The sequence below is a fragment of the Lepidochelys kempii genome, chromosome 10 (genome assembly GCF_965140265.1).
Source record: "Lepidochelys kempii isolate rLepKem1 chromosome 10, rLepKem1.hap2, whole genome shotgun sequence".
Lineage (NCBI taxonomy): Eukaryota > Metazoa > Chordata > Testudines > Cheloniidae > Lepidochelys > Lepidochelys kempii.
Genome location: NC_133265.1, coordinates 46,983,962 through 47,002,458, shown reverse-complemented (window position 1 = coordinate 47,002,458; position 18,497 = coordinate 46,983,962). Strand labels below are relative to the sequence as shown.

The 18,497-nt window shown below is 54.2% G+C and overlaps 2 protein-coding genes across 8 annotated transcripts in view; one reads left to right on the top strand and one right to left on the bottom strand.

Moving 5' to 3' along the window:
- LOC140918559 (uncharacterized) overlaps positions 1-12,256 on the top strand; it is a 39,002-nt gene extending 26,746 nt beyond the window's left edge. For all 7 annotated transcript variants that reach the window (XM_073363270.1, XM_073363273.1, XM_073363271.1 and 4 more), the window contains 7 exons: positions 1,745-1,829; positions 3,167-3,332; positions 4,109-4,185; positions 7,692-7,784; positions 8,689-8,835; positions 9,215-9,275; positions 10,246-12,256. In XM_073363270.1, coding sequence (XP_073219371.1) covers positions 1,745-1,829; positions 3,167-3,332; positions 4,109-4,185; positions 7,692-7,784; positions 8,689-8,835; positions 9,215-9,275; positions 10,246-10,841 — 1,225 coding nt within the window. In that variant the 3' untranslated portion in view covers positions 10,842-12,256. The remainder of the gene's footprint in view (positions 1-1,744; positions 1,830-3,166; positions 3,333-4,108; positions 4,186-7,691; positions 7,785-8,688; positions 8,836-9,214; positions 9,276-10,245) is intronic.
- An 891-nt stretch (positions 12,257-13,147) lies between these two features.
- LOC140918558 (synaptotagmin-5-like) lies at positions 13,148-18,246 on the bottom strand. The gene is made up of 4 exons (XM_073363268.1): positions 17,366-18,246; positions 16,680-16,845; positions 15,613-15,779; positions 13,148-15,050 (listed from the first exon to the last, which is right to left on the bottom strand). The coding sequence occupies exons 1-4, from the start codon at positions 18,179-18,181 to the stop codon at positions 14,889-14,891; spliced, it is 1,311 nt and encodes a 436-aa protein (XP_073219369.1). The 5' UTR covers positions 18,182-18,246; the 3' UTR covers positions 13,148-14,888.
- Positions 18,247-18,497: the final 251 nt, after the last annotated feature.

Below are 18,497 nucleotides of genomic sequence, written 5' to 3'. Positions count from 1 at the left end.
CAGCCACCAGAGAGAGGGATTGCGCTAGTTATTAAAGGGAAACGTTCCTCTTGGGCATGTGCCAGAAACTTCCTAGATGCCGCAATGTGTGGCAGCCAGCATTGAGGCCAGGACAGCCTGCCCCACAGTCAGCCCTGGGAACGCCAAACATCAGGAGCATGAGAGGCACTCCTGGTTCAGGAGGCAAGTTCTCTCTAGACCCACCAGCCAAAAGCTGGAGCTGGGCCATATCCCTAAGGTGTTCACCAGCTGGGGTCAGCACAGCTGGATCCCGAGCCATCTGTAGTACAGTGATAACATAGGTAGCTGCGGATGAGTCACCTATCCAGGCCCAGGAGCCCATCCCGGGCCAGGAGAGTGGTTTGTTAAAAACCTAGTTATAAAGCAAGCCCTTCCACCATGGGGTGAAGGCTGCCACAGGCAGGTTCTGGCAGGCTCCCCACATGGAAGCCCTATGCTGGGAGAGCAACTGAGAGCCAGTGTGTCCCTGTAGAGCTTAACTGCTGCGCTGGGGTGGAGCTGGGCCCCAGGTCTTCCAGAGCAGAAGGGAACTGATGGGAGCCCTTGGAACTAGATTGATAGGGCCCCTTTCAGCCAGAAAAGCCAGACTGAGGGCTGGATGGCATGGAGCTACGGCCCCATGTTGGGAGTGGGATCGGCCAGGGAGAGGGGGAGGAGCAAACTAGGCTCTGCCACTTTGGGAGAGGATAGCGTCGGCCATGGCGCTAGCTCCTTGTACTGGCCTGGGTCATGCCGTGCAGTGGGGAAAACCATGGGAGACGGGCAGGGATGGGCTTTCCCTACAAGCTGCCCCTCATAATGAAGTGAGCTGTATTCTTTTGGATGAACACATCCGATGAAGTGAGCTGTAGCTCACAAAAGCTTATGCTCAAATAAATTGGTTAGTCTCTAAGGTGCCACTAGTACTCCTTTTCTTTTTGCAAATACAGACTAACACGGCTGCTACTCTGAAACCTCACAAAGTGTTATCCTGACTTTTCCATAAGGCTTCTCTCTCCACCCTTAGTGGGGGTGGGGCTCCCTAGGGATCTGCTAAAGGCCCTTATGTCTCTCCCCTGGCTCCAGGACACTTCAGCTTTCTCTGCTCCTGGGAGAGCTGCACCGCCAGGCCTCAGGCTGGACTACCTCTCCTGCATAATCCCTGTAGGTTTCCAAGGGGAGCACCAGTTCCACCCCTGTCCACCCATCCCTCCCCACACGCCCTGCCTGGGTTGAGGGACAGGGCAGGGATGCTGCTGCAAGGAGTGGCTGATGTTTTCCCATTGCTCATAGGACCTGTGCATGGAGAGTCCTTCTGTGCACTGATCTCTGGGGCACAATCTGACCCCGCGAGCACAGTCTCGTGGTGTGCTTCCTCGTCCTTCCTCGCTACCTACATAGTAGTCTGGGCCTGCATGTGCATGGGTTTATGTCACCCACCTCTGTTTAACAGGGAGCAGGTTGGTTACCAATGGGAGAAGCCCACCCCTTATAGCATCTTGAGCTCCCTGCTTGGGGCTCTGCTCAATGCTCTTGAGCCACGAAACCTTATGGGACCGTGTGGAGCTGCGACAAGAGCAGTATGAGTTACATGCGGCTGGAGCCTCTCAAGACCGGACAGACCTCCAGGCCCCTGGTTACAGACTCTGCAACATAAAAGATGGTGCAACAGTGGGTGGACCGGAGGGTGGAGGCTCTTCCAGAAAACAGGCAGTTTCACTAAAGCAGGGACTTGTGTCCACAGAGAACAGGCGTTGAGGCACCTTCGACAAGCAAGTGAGATGGAAAAAAACAAGCTGGAGATTCAAGCGTCTTCATTAGAGCTGAAGGTAACGCCTGAGAAAGCTGTGCGTCCGTGTCCCCCCTCCATGCAAGGGCACTCCAAGGAAAGGCTCATATGATTTTGTGTGGGGGGTGTCACTAAATTCGTACTGTGATCGTAACACAGATAGGGCCAGATCTTCCTTTCCAGCTCCATCTTACCCCATCTGCACAACAGCGTCACACTATGGCTAGGACTTTCCAGAGGACTCCGCGGCAGGTCGGATTTTCGAGTGCTTGGCCCCCACAGGTGGGGCCAGATTTCCAAAAGAATCCAGCAGCCAATGTGCACCCAAGAACACGTGGCTGATTCTGAACAGCACACTCGAGAAATCTGGTTATAACCTCAATCCTCTGGAACATTGTGGCCATTGCGTGAAGCTCTTGGGATGATCAGAGAGGACAGGGCTGGAGAGAACCTCTTGTGCCGGAAACTATCCTTTGTGCAGCTGCACAGGTGTGTCCTAGGCCTATGTCTCCTCTAGTCTGCCCCTATCTCCATGACATCCCTGGGCAAGTTAATCCAAATTGTCTAGCTGCCCTAATTTACATTTTCCCCTCACACGCTCCGGCTGCTACTACTTGTTCCATGGAGAGGATGGACAGGGGAGGATACCCAGGCAGGCTGGGGAGTGGTTGGCGGGGAGGATACTAGGAGAGGCTGGGGAGTGGTTGGTAGTGTGAAGCAAGAGAGCTAATTAGCACTGACGGTGGGTATGAAGCCCTGGAAATGCTCTCTGCACTCACCATCCCCTCCCAACATCTAGCAGGCTGGAGTGAATGCTGCCGATGAAGAGCAAGGATGATGTGTGATTTTATCGCGGGGGTCTGGATGGCTCAGGAGACTGAGGCTGAGATGTGGAGCCACCGGTTCAAATCCAGCCCCGCTCCTAGGGCTCTTAAAAGCTGGTGGCAGGTTGGCAGCCACCATGAAAGGAGATTGGGGTTTTGGCCTGGCTCCTAGGGGATGGAGGTGTCTGCATTTAAAACCGCACCCCCACAGCCGGCATTAGTGCAATCCCTGCTGGCAGTCGCAGCACAGAGGACAAGGATCAAATGGGCCACGGGGACTGAACTCCACACTCCTCCTTGTGGGGCTCCCACTAGGTCAAGAGAGAGGCACATTTGCAGTGTGGTGGAGGAAAGCTGGTGCGGCTGCTGCCTGTGCTATACCTATGGACAGAGGTCGTCGCTCTCCCATCCCAATAGGCTATGCTATCCCTTAGGCCAGAGCCTCTCTCCCACTGGAAATCCTGGACAGTCTGTGGTTGTCTCAGTGATTGGCCCATGCGCAGGTCACACATTTAAATGCTCCTGTCTGACCTCCCCTTTGCATCCTGACTAGCTGGCAGAAGTGGAGGTCCTGAGAGATGACGCCCACCGACGCCACCAGGCATCCGGCCCCACAGAAGTACAGAACTGGGGCCTCAGGCAGAGCCGTGACAGTCACTCCCAGGGAAAGTGCTCCCGGTGTGATGCCTTTCTGGCCCAGCTGAACAAGATGATTCAAAGTAAGGGCTTCTCCCTGTAAATAAAAGCTGCTCTGACTCACGGAGGTTAGGAGGCTCAGTTCATCAGCGTTTGCAGAGGGCCTGGAGATCCCTGATGGCAGGTGCTGGAGAATCACTAACTGGACTCTGAGTTCCTTCTTACACAAGTGTGGTGACTGTCACCTGCTGGTCCATTCTTTCTCCCTTCCCTACATGATCACCCTGAGTCTAATGTCCTCTGCTGGTTTGACTTGCTCAGCTGCTCTCTGCAGGGGCAGTGGTGGCATCTTGGTCCCTCCTGTTCTCTCCATTTGGCCCAACAGTGCAGTTTCCAGAGGACTGAAATACTTTGACTGAAGTCTTGGGCTTAATCTAGGGGGAGCTGGGTGAAATTCTCTGGCCTGGCCCATGCAGGAGGTCAGACTAGATGATAGCTCAGTGGTTTGAGCACTGGCCTGCTAAACCCAGGGTTGTGAGCTCAATCCTTGAGGGGGCCATTTAGGGATCTGGGGCAAAAATTGGGGGTTGGTCCTGCTTTGAGCAGGGGTTTGGACTAGATGACCTCCTGAGGTCCCTTCTAACCCTGATATTCTATGATCTGATGGTCCCTCCTGGCTGTTAATTCTATTGGCCCCCCGGACCTGAGCATGATGGTTAACAGGAAGGCTCTTTTTTTGGGGGGGTGGGGGGGTGGACAAGGCACTTGCTGGCTGAGGAGTGCTGGACTCAATGTTTGCAGCTGCTGCTATAACATTTTCCTCACCCCATCTCTCCTTCACTGTTTGCTTTGGCTCCAGGCTGTACAGAGAAAGGGGCTGTGCTGCAGGAGGACCAGGCCTTGACCTACTTGTGTGACCTGCAGGGGCTCCTCAAGGTGAGTGACAGTAGAGGCCCCCTGTGGGACAGCACAGCTCATGCAGGGGTTTTAACATCCCCTGAAGGAACTCCAGTCCATTTCTGGGTCCGTTTCTGTCCCGGTTCTGCCTCCAAAGGGCTCCCACCGGGAATGCAGGGTTGCCGGATGCTGCTGCAGGGATGTGGAGAGCTGCTCTGTGTGCCATCTCAGTTGTGACCCTCAAATCTGCACCATGTGTCTCACTGTAACAAAGTCGGAGAGTTAGGGGCATGTTCAACAACCCCAGTGCCCATCAGTGGCACCCTCTGGGCACAGAGACCTCAGACATAGCCTTGCCTAGGACTTTGTATCCAACCACCTAGCTGCTCCTTTAGTATTTTTAGTATGGTTGTGAGGTCCCATTGTGCTAGGCGCTGTACAGAGACTAGAAAACAGTCCCTGCCCTGAAGAGCTCACTTCAGTTTGCTTCCTCATTTCTTTTCCCGTTTACACAGAGGTGGAGGGCCCACAGTTCTCCTTCGGATCCATGGCACTGGTCTTAGAGTTCCAGCCCTTTTCTTTCCATCGTATTGTCAGTCTCCCATGCCCTTTCTTGCCATCCTCTTCCTCCCAGGCTTTCTTTGCTGTTCTTCTCCCGTTCCTATCACACGGCCAGCCCACCACAAACATGCACTTTCCAATCTATCTATCGCTCACAGTCCCAAGTTCATCTTCCCCCTAATTTCTTCCATGTGCACACTGTCTACCTGCCACCTGCCTGCCATCCTCCTCAGTATATTATTTTCTACTGCCTGTATCTTCTTTTCTCCCATCTCCGTAAGACCCATCGTTTCAAACCAGAGAGCAGGCAGGGACAAACACACACAGCGTACGCTTCTCATTTCAATTTGTGCCTTAATTGCTGATCCCACAGTACTCCTGCCACCCATGCACATTGCTCTTTTAATTCTCCAGCCCTCTCCCCAGTGGCACTAATGTAAGTAGGGGAATGGTTCCGCTATTGTGGGGAACTTTCCTGGCTTATACACTACGCTGGTGAAATGAGATAGCGAAAGGATGAGTCCTCACTCCCACTCCTTTTACCCAGAGACCTGCCTGACCTAGAGGGCTCCCCTTCCACACTCCTGTGTGGCAGAGTCCTCATAACCCCAACAAGGCTGGGCCCAGGATTCCTGGCAGGCTTTACCCCCAGTCTTATCATGATCACTTCGGGTAGAGGCTAAGGTGTCCCCACTCCGGGGTGCTCTCTCCGCACTGGACACTTTCCTGACCCACTGATCATTGCCTAGAGTTCAAAGCAAATACAATTTATTAAACAGCAATCAATTTTTAAAAAATAAGGAAAAAATGGGAAAGGTTAAAGGAAAACACATCACCCCGTTCTGCAGCACGGGGACATCACAACCAGCCGTGGCTGGAATGTCAGGGCAGTTCACAACCTGTTCCTCTCGTCCTAGGCCTCATGCCCAGGCCCTGGCTGTGCTGCAGGGATGCTGCGGGTTGGACGCTTGCTCTGGCAGGGGCCACACACCTTCAGGCTCTAGGTGGCAGGACCCTTCTTCCCAGCGTCAGCCCCCCGTCAGGGTTACGATCCCCCTCCAAGTCTGGCCAGCAGAGCCTCTTGGCTGGGGGCATCTCCCTGCACTGGGCCCACTGCCCAGCGTCCCCCTCGCTCTCCCCAGCTGCTCACCGCACCCAGCACCAGACTGCCTGAGCTCCAGCTCCAGCCCCACTCTGCCTCGACACCCCTAGAGCTTTGCCTCCTGGGCTGCTCCTCCGGCCCCTCAAGCTCCTGCTCTCTCCTTAGCTCTGCCCCTCTGGGCAGGCAGCTCCAGCTCACATGGAGGACAGGACGCCACACTCCCGACTCCCTTATTGGCCTCCATGTGTTGTCAATCAGGCTGACCTAGAGCATTGGCCTCTCTCCATTGGCCCTGGGGACTGTCAGTCTCAGGGTCTTGATTTCTTATCAGCCCTTCTCCTTTCTAAAAGGCCCCATTAAGTTCCAGTGAGGGGCCAGCAGTCCCCTTACACTCAGCGTACTTCCCAAGTACACAAATTCTTTCTTCCAATTCAGCTTCTCTCCTAAAACATCAACCAACAGCGCTTCTTCCACTGTCCCTGCTTGCATAACTCCAGTTCCCTCTGTGTTTCCCTTCAGACCATGGGCTTCAAACACAGATGCCTGCTCTGCTACTGTATTACCAAGCTAAAAGACAAGGCAGACAAAGAGAAATAGACCCATTGTTGCCCTGTCTCCCATGAGACCTATCTCCCCTCTGGTTGGAGTAAATGCTGCAAATTAACCTCCACACCCCCTTGAGTTGGTCCTAAACAAACCAACATTTTACTGGCTATGGTCCAGAAACAGAGAGAAAAGCAGAGAGGCTGGGTAGTGGTTAGAGCACCAGCCTGGGGCTTGGGGGACATGAGTACATTTCTGCCCTCTGCCTCAGTCTCCCTGTGGGACCATGGGCAAGTCACTTAGGGCCAGTTTTCCAGAAGGATCTAGGTGCCCGATGCAGCTAGGTGCCCAGTGGGATTTTCAAAAGCCTATTGGCATTGTTAGGTGCCTAAATCCCTTTGAAAACCTGCCCTTAATTTCTCTAGTCCAGCTCTCCAAAGGGAGTTAGGTGCCTAAATACCTTTGAGGATCTGGGCCTTTGAGCCTCAGCTACCCATCTGTATAATGGGGTTGGTAGCTCTGTGCTGCCCCCCAGGGGTGTGTGAGGATAATACATGAAGGCTCTGGAGGCACTCAGTTCCTGTGGTGCGGGGAGCCAGGTGAGTCCTAAGACAGTTAGATATAACAGCAAGACATACAAACACCATGGACTGCATCACTCAACTGGCCCTAAACGTGGTAACAAAGCACCACAGGGCACATCCCTTATCAGAATGTCGCTCAGTCAGGTTGCTCCTGGCCAGCTCGCAAAGTTGCACCCTCTTTAGGACACCTGCTCCCCAGCCTCAGCCTGGGTCAGTCTTGCCTACTGCTTAGCCCATGAGATATCCAGATGTAGGAATGCTCCAGGCTGTAAAGGCACAACCTGCCTTTCTGGGCCTCAGTTCCCCATGGGTACAACATAGCTAATGCCACTCCTTTTCTCCTGCACTTTAGCTGGCTGGTCTGTAACATCTTTGGGCCAGGGACCAGTTCTAGTACGGTGCCAGGCACAATGGGGCTCTGATTGCGCATGGAGCATCTCAGCGGAACCATGATACAATAGTCATTAAGTTAGTAACACCATAGTGATGGGACAGTTCTGAGACCTTCTTGGAGATCTAGAGAAACTGCCCTTTCCAGGGAGACATGGGACAGCCCCTAATGGGCTAAGCTCTGACCACTAATCCATTCAGAATCCCTGCATTGTAGATGGTTCGGCTTCCCTGAACAGTCTCCAGGGTGCCTTTTTGACCCCTCCACCCACTGGGACGAGGAGATGGAACTGAAATAGAACAGAGCGAGAGATCCGAGTCCATTCATCGCTCCGCCCTGCTCATGTGGGTCTGTTTCTCCGCAGAGGCTGAGTCACTGCGCGGCCGACCAAGTCACAAGGAGCCCCCAGGAAAAGAGCCAAACCCTGGAACAGCAGCATCGGCTGGTGACCGAGCAGGTAACAAGCCATGCATTCGGCTTTGTCTCGGGCTCTCTGACTCATCATAGTCTTTATACTTCTCTGAAGCGGGCAGGTGGTCTCCGAGGCAAGGGAACCATCACAGGCAGAATTCTGCTGTCAGAGCAGCTGTGTGAGCATGGGCTCTGGCATGTGGCTGCGTGAACATGTTCACATTGAGGGGAGGTAGCCAAAAGCCCTGACTGAAGTTGCATGAGGCATTTGAGATTACAGGGATGGATGGAATATCCCAGCTAGCTGGAGCAAGGCACAGGAAGGCAGGGGTGGCTACAAGGAGCTTGGGAAAGTGTGGGGGTATCCCAAGGACCCAGAATGGATGGAAAGTAGAACAAGCTTCCTAGTTACTGTCCAGAGCTTCTTGCACCTGGAGATTTAGGCCAGTGCCAGTGGGGGCTCATAGAGCCCCTGAAATTCACTCTCTGCTGCTCCAACAGCTCAGGGGCTTGTTCAGACAGAGGCAGCAGCTGCAGTCAGGGCACAGGAAGCTGTCGAGAGACCAGAAGGACAAGTGCTCAGTGGAGCAATGGGTGAAGAAATCTCAAGTGGTAAGAACTGCCTACCCCTGTCCCCGCCCCACATTAGTCCAGCTCCATGCAGCCCATCTTCACACCCAGGAGGCGACTGCAGTAAGGCTGGTGCTGGTTTGGGGTGTTGGGACACAGGCAGCAATTGGGAATGTGGGAGTCGGTTGACTCTGAAGGGCTGTCAGGTATGAGTCACGAACCCAGCAGGTACTCCTGGTATCTGCCATGAACCCAGCAGGTACTCCTGGTATCTGCCATGAACCCAGCAGGTACTCCTGGTATCTGCCATGAACCCAGCAGGTACTCCTGGTATCTGCCATGAACCCACTATCGTCTTTGGTCTCATGTGGTTTCTACAGAACACAAGAGGAGCCATCAAGCCGCACGGGAAACCTCCGCAGGAGCTAAAAGAAAAGCAGCAGCCTATGCCAGGAGATCTGGGCTTCTCCAACAGCACCGATGAAGCGCAGAGCCTCAGGCTGCAACTGCAAGAGAAAACAGAAATGGTATGGCCCTGCCCTGCCCCAGGGAACGCACCACAGCTCAAGGGCAAGCCCGGTACTGAGTGGGGAGCTGTAGATCTGGCTCTCCTGAGGCAGCATCAAGCTGGCCAGAGGCTGCAAATCAGTTTGAGCATCAGTGCAAACTCCTCCTCTGCCATCCACCTTTATGGAAGGATCCCCAGGCCCATGTGCTGCAAGAGCCCATCATGCTCTGTGCATCCTACTCCACACCGTTATCCCTCTGTATCAGATTCTCTGTCTGCCTCTTATGGAATCTGCCATTTTCATGGCCTCCCGCTAAAATATGTAGATGTGCAAGGGGCCATCCAGGCAGCATACCCACCGCACGGTTTCTAACAGAGCTGCTCTGCATTGTTTCCAGATTTCAGCCATGGCCTCTGAGATCCAGGGACTGCAGCAAAAGAACGAACACCTGATGAAAGGTAGGGTGGCGGCATTGCCACGGCACCAGACTGCTGCTTGCAGCTGTACTGCAGGGCAGCGGGAATGGGGTGCTGGGCCAGCGGAGACCGAGGTAGGCTGCTCATTTAAAAACAAACAGTAAAAAGTGAAAGCTCAAGGCCTTTCTGCAGACTAGGGCCTGATCCTGGGAGATGCCGAGTGCTCTCAATCCCACCTGGTTTTAATGGGAATTGAGGTCGCTCAGAACTAGATCCTCAAAGATGTTTAAGGGCCTAACTCCCATTGAAATCCATGAGAGTTAGGAGCCTAAATATCTTTGAGGATCTGGGCCCCAACGCCTACATGAAGAGAGACAATCTCTCTCCAGATTGAGGCCTATGTTAGGAATCACCATGTCTCTGAACAATCCAACAATCCTCCATGTCTAGGATCCTACATCTAGTTTCTGGATGCGTCAGAGGAAGGCAGAACAGCCTCCAGGGCACACAGCGCAAGCACAATATCATGCCATGACGGGAAGGCATGTTTGAGCTGGGATGTTAATAGCCTTTGATATTTTTACCCTAACATACGTGACCTCAGCTGCTGCTATTTTATAGACTAGATTTCAGCATTTACCCAGCCGTTTGCCTTAGTAACATCCTGTGGCAGTGAGTTCTGCAGCTTAATGCATATTCTGCAATTTCAACCTTACCTTTGGCAGCTGTAACTGGTTTGCTTTATAATTCCATTGAGTTTCCCGCTCCCTTTCCTGCTCTTTGATTGGAAGAGGTGACTGGGGGTCTCTGCTTGACCATTCATGGTGTTCCACTGGGAGAGCACAGTCCATCCTTGCGAGAACCCATGACTGCAGCGGAATTGCAGCAGGAGTTAGTCCCAGTGGTCTAGCACTCCTTGCTGAGGCCGTTGAAAGGAACTGCCGCCTAGAGCTTTGCAGTGGAATTGATCATCTGATGCCCGGTGACAATCTCCTTCCTCTTCTCCTAACAGCGAAACTGCGGTTTCAGCAGCAAATCCAGGACATCCGCAGCCTCCAGCAGCAGCGACAGGAAAGGAGCGCCTCAGACCTGCTGGTTCCTAGGCTCTCCAGCCGGCAGGAGCTGGAGTTGGGGCTGAGCCAGTGGAGTGAAGGCTCTGCACCTCCGTCTGGCGGTGATCCCCATGCTTCCTCCCTCTGCCCCCTACACAGCAGAGCAGCTCTGTACCTAGCCAAGCTGCCTGAGGCAGGAGACGAGCTGCGTTGCTTCAGTTCTGAAAGCAGTGGCAGTCAGTCCCACAGGTCCCAGGCAGGGTCACAACCACCAGTGCTACCACTGAGCAAGCTCCCTGCTGATCCTGTGACCGGGAAGCTGCCTCCCCCTTCCACGCTGCCCCTCCCAGCCTCCAATTCCGCATCTGGCAAATCCTCCCCTGAGGCCCGCTCCTCCCCAGTGAGCCCCCGGAGTCAGCCTGGCAGCCAAGAGTCCTCGTACACTCCCAAGGGAGCAGTGCTGCTCTCGCCGAGACCCTTTCGGGCACAACGACTGGGCTCGCCCTTTAAATTCAGAATGAGCCCGGAGCCCCCAGGGGAAAGCTGTGGCAGCTGAAGCACCCTATCCGTTGAGGTCAGACTAGATGATCACAACGGCCCCCTTCTGGCCTTGGAATCTATGAATCCTGCATGGCTGGGTACACGTGGCTTTGAATGATCTGCTCTGTGCCCTCTCCTTATCTTCTGAGCTGTTTGCCGTAGAGCCTGGCTGGTAAATGAATGAACATAGCATGTTCTCTTGGAACTGGCTGTTTCCCCCTCGCAGCGGGGAAGGGTGGTCTCCTGACCCTTTGGGTTGGAATTCAGATTGGGGGCATTACAGGGGAGGGGCTGTTCTTGCACTAGTTGGGCAACTAAGTCCAACAGTCCTCAGTGCCCCGCACACCTGGGCCTCCTGGAGCAGGGAGCCACCAGCGTGGTCTGTGAGCAGCAAATGGTTCGATGTACGCTACAGGTTCTTCCCCTGCCCTCCTTGCCTGAGCATCTGAGCACCTGCAGCTCATGCGTTAAGGGATTTGACTCACTTTTGCCATGCATAGTTCATGCTTTCGCTCGTCTTCTCCCCAGGGGAAGAACTGTGTGCTGTGGAGTGTTGGAAAACATACCCCCTGCTCTGTGTTTATATGGGCAAGGGCCGGTCAGAGGGGTGCGCCTGGCACCTAGACCATGAGGTGGGGAGGGTTGTGACGGTCCTTAGGTTCATCCCACAGTCTGAGGCTGGCCCCCAAGACAGCTCTGCCTCCTGCACAGCCGAGCTTTACCCTGAAGTTAGGAAGTGCCTTGGTGCCACAGGAGCAGAGCCCAACCAGGTCCCAGCCCAGAGCTTTAGGTGATCTTCTACATAGGCTAGGCCTCTTCTATTCCCCTGAGATGGGAAGCTTGCTTTTCCTTCCCTGGACAGCTCAACCTCCAGAGGGAGAGGAGGCTATAGATAGAGTACCCCAAGCTATGCAGGCTCAGCTGCTGCATTGAGGAACAGGCAGCAGAGCGGGCCCATGTAGCTCACTGCCTCCAGTTCCCTTCTCCCTAGCAGCCCTGCCTTCAGAGCCATCAGGCAATGATCACTCGGTGGGCCCCCTTTTGCATTGTAAGCAAGATCTCCCCTACTGCTCACTGCTGTGCTGCCATAGCCCTTCCAAAGCACCAGAAGACTTGGTGGAGGGGGCAGGTTCCCCACTGGCAGTGTTTGGGTTTCCCGGGGAGGTGGGTTTCAGTGGTGGGCAGCTAAGGATTGTCATCATAGTCACAGATGGATTTGATTTTTGTGAAGGCCTGATGCCCTCTAGAGCAGGCCTTGATCCTCTCCCCCAGCCCTCCATGCAGCCCTGTGCTTGCTGTGAAATCCCCTTGGCATCGGGCACCGATCGCTGTCCCTGCAGCTGATTTCTGGGGTGGGAGCAAATCCCCACCCTCATTATTCTGCTTCCTGTGTGGATAACGTGTCTGTCTTCCATAAAGGACTGGAATGTGCTCTGCTGCCTCAGACTGTTCTTCTGCTGCGCCCCCAGGGACGGGAGGCTGGGCATCAAGGCTGACTGGAAGATGGCCAAGAAGCTAATAGCAAGGAAGCCTTTTTACTTGAGTCGGGCAGGAGTTCTAGATCTAGGGGGAGGAGAGCCAGGTTCTAGTTCAGCCCATTGCTGTACTAAGGGTGCAAGTAGGCTTCCCAGTGTTTGGCGTATGAGGAGGGGGGGGTTGGCTTCCTTTTCCAGATGAGGACACGCTGCCGATGAACATCTCACAGTTTAGTGCCCTGTGATTCGCTCACTGTTAGGGGTTGATCCTGCCACCCGTCACCGCCGCATCTCAGCCCCTTTGGTGTAAAATCAACAGCAACTGGAAGGAAATTAAACACCTTGTTCCTCCTCAGCTTCAATATCGCCCACATTCTGCCCTTCTCACGAGGTCGCCAACATGGGCCTGTGTCAGGCAGGCCAGATGTGGCACAAGGACACCATCTCCACCGGCCCAGGGACCATGGCCGTTTGAACCTGCACAGCGACGGCAGAGCTGGAACGCCCACGCCGCGCACAGGCCACAGGAGTTAAAGGCGACTCATAATAATAGAGGGCCTATGACACACAGGTGAGCAGTTCTAAACCCAGTAAGGAGAGAGCAATGCTGCAGCTACACAACAGCAGTTCCTCCGTGTGTACATACACACCTACAGTCTATGTACATGTACAACAAGCCAGATTATTTAACAGCACCATTCACCACCGAGATTTGGGAGTTTAATAACAAAAGCCCAAGGAAACCCCCTTAATATTGTTCTGACATCAATACAGTCGCATGGCAGGAAATGACATCATGGAGGCAGTGATACACTTTCAGAACAAATTCCTTTTATTTATTTAAAGGGGAAAAGTGGATGGAAAACACAAAGGTTTGAGCCAGCAACCAGCTGTGGGGCTGCAGGCCTGGGCCCTGCATGATAGTGATGGCTCCCTTCCCAATGATGTCACTTCCTGTCTGGCATCTTGGGAGCCTAACAAGCCTCTATGGAAAGCTGCTGTGTTTTAAAAATAAGTTTCCAGGCTAGTACCTTCTCATGTCCCTGGGAGGGTGTATTATTCATTGACTGGGGACTGTGTTAAGTATCCGACTGCTATGGTTGCAGCTTGGTTTGATAAGAGGACATGAATGAAGAGATGCTGAGGTGATGGGTTGGCCTTTGGAATAGGCATAAAATTACAACTGCATTTGGCAGTAACAGCCCAGCAAGCTGCAGCTGCTCTATGCCAAGCTGGCACTGCCAGCATTACCTCAGTGTTGTATCGGAAGGGGACCACGGCTTAATAAGGGATTCCCTCTGAAGATTCAGTGACATCAGCGGAATCACAGGAAGATGGGCTCTCCTGGATCCACCTGCAGAAGCTCGTCCCTGCAACCTTCCTTTTTTCACGTTGTAGCCCGGCCCTCCAGCAGCAGCTCTGAACTCCAGAACTGTAGTTCCAAGTAAAGTGGGGAGGATTATGCACCAGAGGGATGCATCCAAGGGCAGGTCCAAGGTGAGATGTGCAAGAGTTCGACACTCCATTTTGAAACAATGAGGTGGGAGAACGGGATGGAATCTTGTATTTTATGCAGGAAGTTGGGGATAGGCAAAATGGCCTTCCAGCCCTTCTGTGACCTCTTCCCTGCCCATGCTCAGGGCAGATGAGTTCCTCCTTCACAGGGACCCCACAGATCAGTGCTCTACACAGTACAGCTAGCTTGGGCTTTCTTACACAGAGATCTAGAAATCAAGGCTGACATTTCATCCACGTGTGGTCCGGCCATTCCCTATGAGTGGACTGGAACAGACTGGAGGTTGCTCTGACTGTAGCACTGATTGTACCTATTACGCTGCACAGAATTCACATAAATGCAGCAGGGGCCACATCCAGCCCAAAGGAGGTGTAATTCTACTGACTTCATAAGAGCATCAAGCATGGGGTAAGTGGTCATCATAACTACAGTGAAGTCAATGAAGTTGTGCCTGGTTATCCTCAGGCTGGATGTGGGTCAGGGCCTCCAAGACTGTCTTAAATTTGATCACAGGTTACTGTCTTGGTTTGGGGAGAGGGGACAACAAGCTTTGTTGGTGTGCCAGCCTGGAATCCTGAGCAAGCCTGGAACATGTGAAGCTTGCTCCTTCCATCTGTCAATGCTCTTTCCTCTCCTCTCCACGCTCTGACTTCCCTCTGCTCCCTTCCCTGTCTCATGTCCCTGTGCCCATCTCCTGCCCTCCTTTTGATGCTACTGCTGCCAGTGCTCCTTTCCCCTGGGCCAATGTCCCAACAGCAGCCAGGAGCTGACAGTGGGGCTCTTTCCCTTTAATTTCAGATATATGCTCTCTATCAAAGATACTTAACAAGGAAAGTCTCTGGCTTTGCTTCGAGTTCCTTGCTGCTCCAAGTCTTGGTGGCCTCGAGGCCATCCAGGGCAGCACAGAACAGACTCGCACCACGTAGGAGACGAGACTTCTGACATGACTGCAGTTCTTAACCCAGCTGCACAGCCAGCAGGAATCACCCGCTCGTGCATTGGCACTGACTTCCCCATCCTGCTCCGACTGAGGAGCTCCAATGAGACACCTGCCGACTGGCCGTAGGGAACGTCAAGGGGAGAGACTGAAAGCATTCGGCTGAATCACATGCCACCGTGCAGATTCCATGTGCCCTCGGCGGCACATCTCCTTCCAGTGGAGCAGCCCTGCCTCTGGGACGTGGGGTCCAATCAGCACTCTGCCCAGGGTACAGCTGCGCGTATAGAGACGAGTCTTTGGGGAGGAAGGGGAAAGGCAGCATGAGGCAGGGAGGAGTCAATGGGAGAAGCAGCCAGAAGGCTCGGCAAACAACCCTTCCCCTGGAAATGCCATCGCATTCCGACAGCCCCTTGCAGACAGCAAATAGTCCCAGCATCTCCTCCACAAATACCACCTGTGCCAACACCCCCCATAGTCCCTTCCAAATGCCACCATGTGCCAACCCCCTACAAGTGCCAGCTGCCTTGACAAATCCCTTAACATTCCACTGAGGAGCCAACCTTACCACACCAAAAACACTTCCCTGGGGCACTGAGTGCCTACTGGTACCAATCCCCCTGAAAATGCTCCTGAGCATGAACCCGCCCTAACAAACCACCCGGCTCCAACAAACCTCCCTGCATATGTCACCACCCATTTGCCAGCCTGCCCCTACAAATGCCCCACTATCACCTGCCTGCTCTGGAATTGGTGCCTGCACTGATAAATACCCGCCCCCGCCCCCTTTATGCCCTGCAGCATGCTAATACACCATCTGATACACACTGGTCCCCACTCCCACTCCTGTCCCTCCGACCTGCATGATGGTGAACTCCAGGCACAGCTGCTGCTCCTGGATGTCTCCTTCAGGGATGCTGAAGAGGAAGGGCATGTTCCACACAGGGTTGTAGCCGGCTATGGACTTGGTCTCCTTCGTGTCCATGACTCGCCCATTGTGGTAAAGGTGAATGACAACGTAATGGTCTGGGAATGGAATTGGAGAATAAGGAGACTGCCGACAGCGCGGGATCTGCTGTGAACAGACACAGATTTGTTCTTGGACGCAGTGAGGCTCAGGAGGAGGTAAGTTGGGGCATCTGAATAGGTGTGTCCCGTCTCCCAGAAGCTCTGTGTCAGACCCTGTGGATCTATCAGGATAGAATGGAGAGAGCTTTGAAGCACTGGACACTCCCATCAGTGCTGGTCAGAGGGCCCCGGGCCTCGGAAGGTCATTTAAACAACAGAAGGCCTCTGAGCCAACTACTCTCTTCACTAGCGGCCTGCAACATTGGCCTGGCTAGAGGATTCACAGCCCTTGGGCTTGGGAAAGTGGGATGCAAAGAAGGGTTAGAACAAAGGGGCAGAGAGGACCCGTGCCTGCCAATAAGGGGGTGGGGGAGAGGGAGGGCAGCCGGCTTCAGCAGTGTTACTGAGCATGCTCAGTATAAGCCAAGGAGCAAAGGGGGGGGGGCACATGTCACCTCATGCCCGCCCCCCCGCCATGTGTCACCTCTGCGAGGGAAATTGGAAATCCCACAACTGTGATTTCCCCCCCATTCTGGATCCCTCACTTTAGCCCACATCTCCCCTGTACCGAAAATATCTTCATTTTAACCATGGTCCCAGGGGTGTCACCATGGGCATGCTCCTCATAGTGTTAAGTGTGTGCTGTACGGGACATTGGGTGAGGGGCTGATAGGGCCTATAGCAGAGATGCCCGGACTCCATGGTCCAACTAGTCTCTAACTGAGAGGGGCATGTGCCATAGCAGATCCTGGGGACTTTTAAATGATTGGTCCCTCCAAAGTCCTTCCTGCTGCCAAGACCTATTGAACCTGGTCTGCCCCTCAGCCTTTTAGAGGGGTTCCCTTTGCACCTCCCTACCTGGTGCCCCTGGCATGCGGGTGAGCCGACCCAGATTCTCTGCCTTGCGGACCAGCACCTTGATACGATTGGCCAGAGCCTGGTACTGGAGGAGAATGAAGAGCTGGCCCAGAGACGTGGATTGGGAGCACGCAGCGCCATAGCTCATGTCCTGGGTGCTGAGACACTGAAACAACATGGACAGCAGGGGACAATGAAATACCTTCCAATCTCACCTCCTCCCCCCAGCCTCCACGGCACCTAGCAGCCACCGAGCCAGAAACAAAGGTCAGGCCCATCCAGGAGCTTCAGGATGGCAAGTCCTTCACGTTCTTACCACAGCCAAAGGATTCCCCACCCGCTTTCCCCTATCACATATGCCCTCCTGCCCAGCTGCTCTCCTTCCAGCTAAGGCGGACTTAGCTTCACCTTGAGCTAAAGGAGGAACTCTTTGGACCTGCGGCCCCTACAGGTTGCATGATCAGACATGAGCTGGCCTAGTATCCCATCTAGCAGAGGGAAGTGGTGATACACCCAGTCCTCACTTGTCCCTCAAGGGGAATTCCACTGAATGACAGAGAGGTTCTGTAATGAAAAAGTCCTTCCCTTGCATCCTTACGGGTGGACCTTTAAGTCTCTGGGGCCCTGGAGACCTCAGCCAGCACTATCCCCACTGGGTGCTAGTAGTTCAGTGACCCAGTCCTGACCTTTTTGAGTTTGGTTTTGGTGGTTGACAGCTCCCGGGTGTAGCTGGAGGCCACCTCGGGGTTCCAAGTAACCTGAGCACATGGGAACATCACTTCCCCGACGAAGGAGTCCCTGAAGCTGTGAAACTCCTTCATGTAGACAGCAAAGCGCAGGGTGAAGCCCCTCAGCTCCTCCAGGTGGTAGCGGCCGAACTGGAACTGCTCTCGGAACTCGGGGTTGAGGCTCTTCCTGCGCACGGCCGTGCGGTGGGGCTCGATGAACTTGGGGAGCAGGTACACCTTGACGTAAGAGTCCCGGCTGCTCCGAAAGCCCTTGGGCAGGTGGGACACGCTGATCACCGTCACAATGAGTGTGGCCTCGGGCTGGGAATAGAACAGGATGAAGTGGAGCTGGGGCCGCTGCTTGCGGCCAGCGCTGGAGAGCCTCCCTGGCATGGTGGATGCCTGGCGGACGCTGGCTCCCAGAACGGGAAGAGTCAGCAGGCTGCTCTCGTCAGTCTCCCCAGAGATGGTGAACCGGCGCTCCCAGCCTGGCTCTGTCTTGGAGAACAGGTCAAGCTTCTGGGAGAAAGGGATGCTGGGTAAAGAGGCCCTCCCACACAACATGTTCCGTGGCGGGCTGCCAGCCCTAGGAGAACCCTGCGAGTCATTCCCTGCACATTCCAGCACCTCTCCCTCTAACTCCACATACTGTTGCTGGATGGGCACGGCGGTGGTCTGGGAAGGCAGAGCAGGCCCCAGCTCCACCAGGGTGTGTGTCGGTACCTGCTCTTTCCTGTCGCTCTGGTTGTGCCTCTCGCTTCGACGCCAGCACATGGCACAGCTCAGGAGAAGGCAGAAGCACAGAAGAGCCAGCCCCACTCCGAGGAGCACCTGCAAATACACTGAATGGAGCAGAGAGGAATTACAGCATGAGCATATGAAAGGGGCTGCAGGTAGCAGAGCTCCTGCATGAGCAGAGGCATTTGGCAGAAGGTGACTAGCCAGTGGGTGGGAAATGTGATTAAGATGTAGCAGTTTGCACCTGTGTTCTACAGCGATGGGCCTATTACAAATGCCATAGCTAGACTGATTGGGCAGGTACCTCCCTCAGCTCTTCAGAAATCAGCAGTTCACATCACTACGCCAAGGA

Bases quoted from the DNA above. Each gene is read 5' to 3' on its own strand.
- LOC140918558 (XM_073363268.1), bottom strand. From the start codon at position 18,181: ATGTGCTGGCGTCGAAGCGAGAGGCACAACCAGAGCGACAGGAAAGAG. The intron at 15,780-16,679 runs GTAGGGAGGTGC...TTCCATTCCCAG, and splicing joins CCGCATGCCAGGGGCACCAG to ACCATTACGTTGTCATTCAC. The intron at 15,051-15,612 runs GTCGGAGGGACA...TCCTCCCCAAAG, and splicing joins TGGAGTTCACCATCATGCAG to ACTCGTCTCTATACGCGCAG.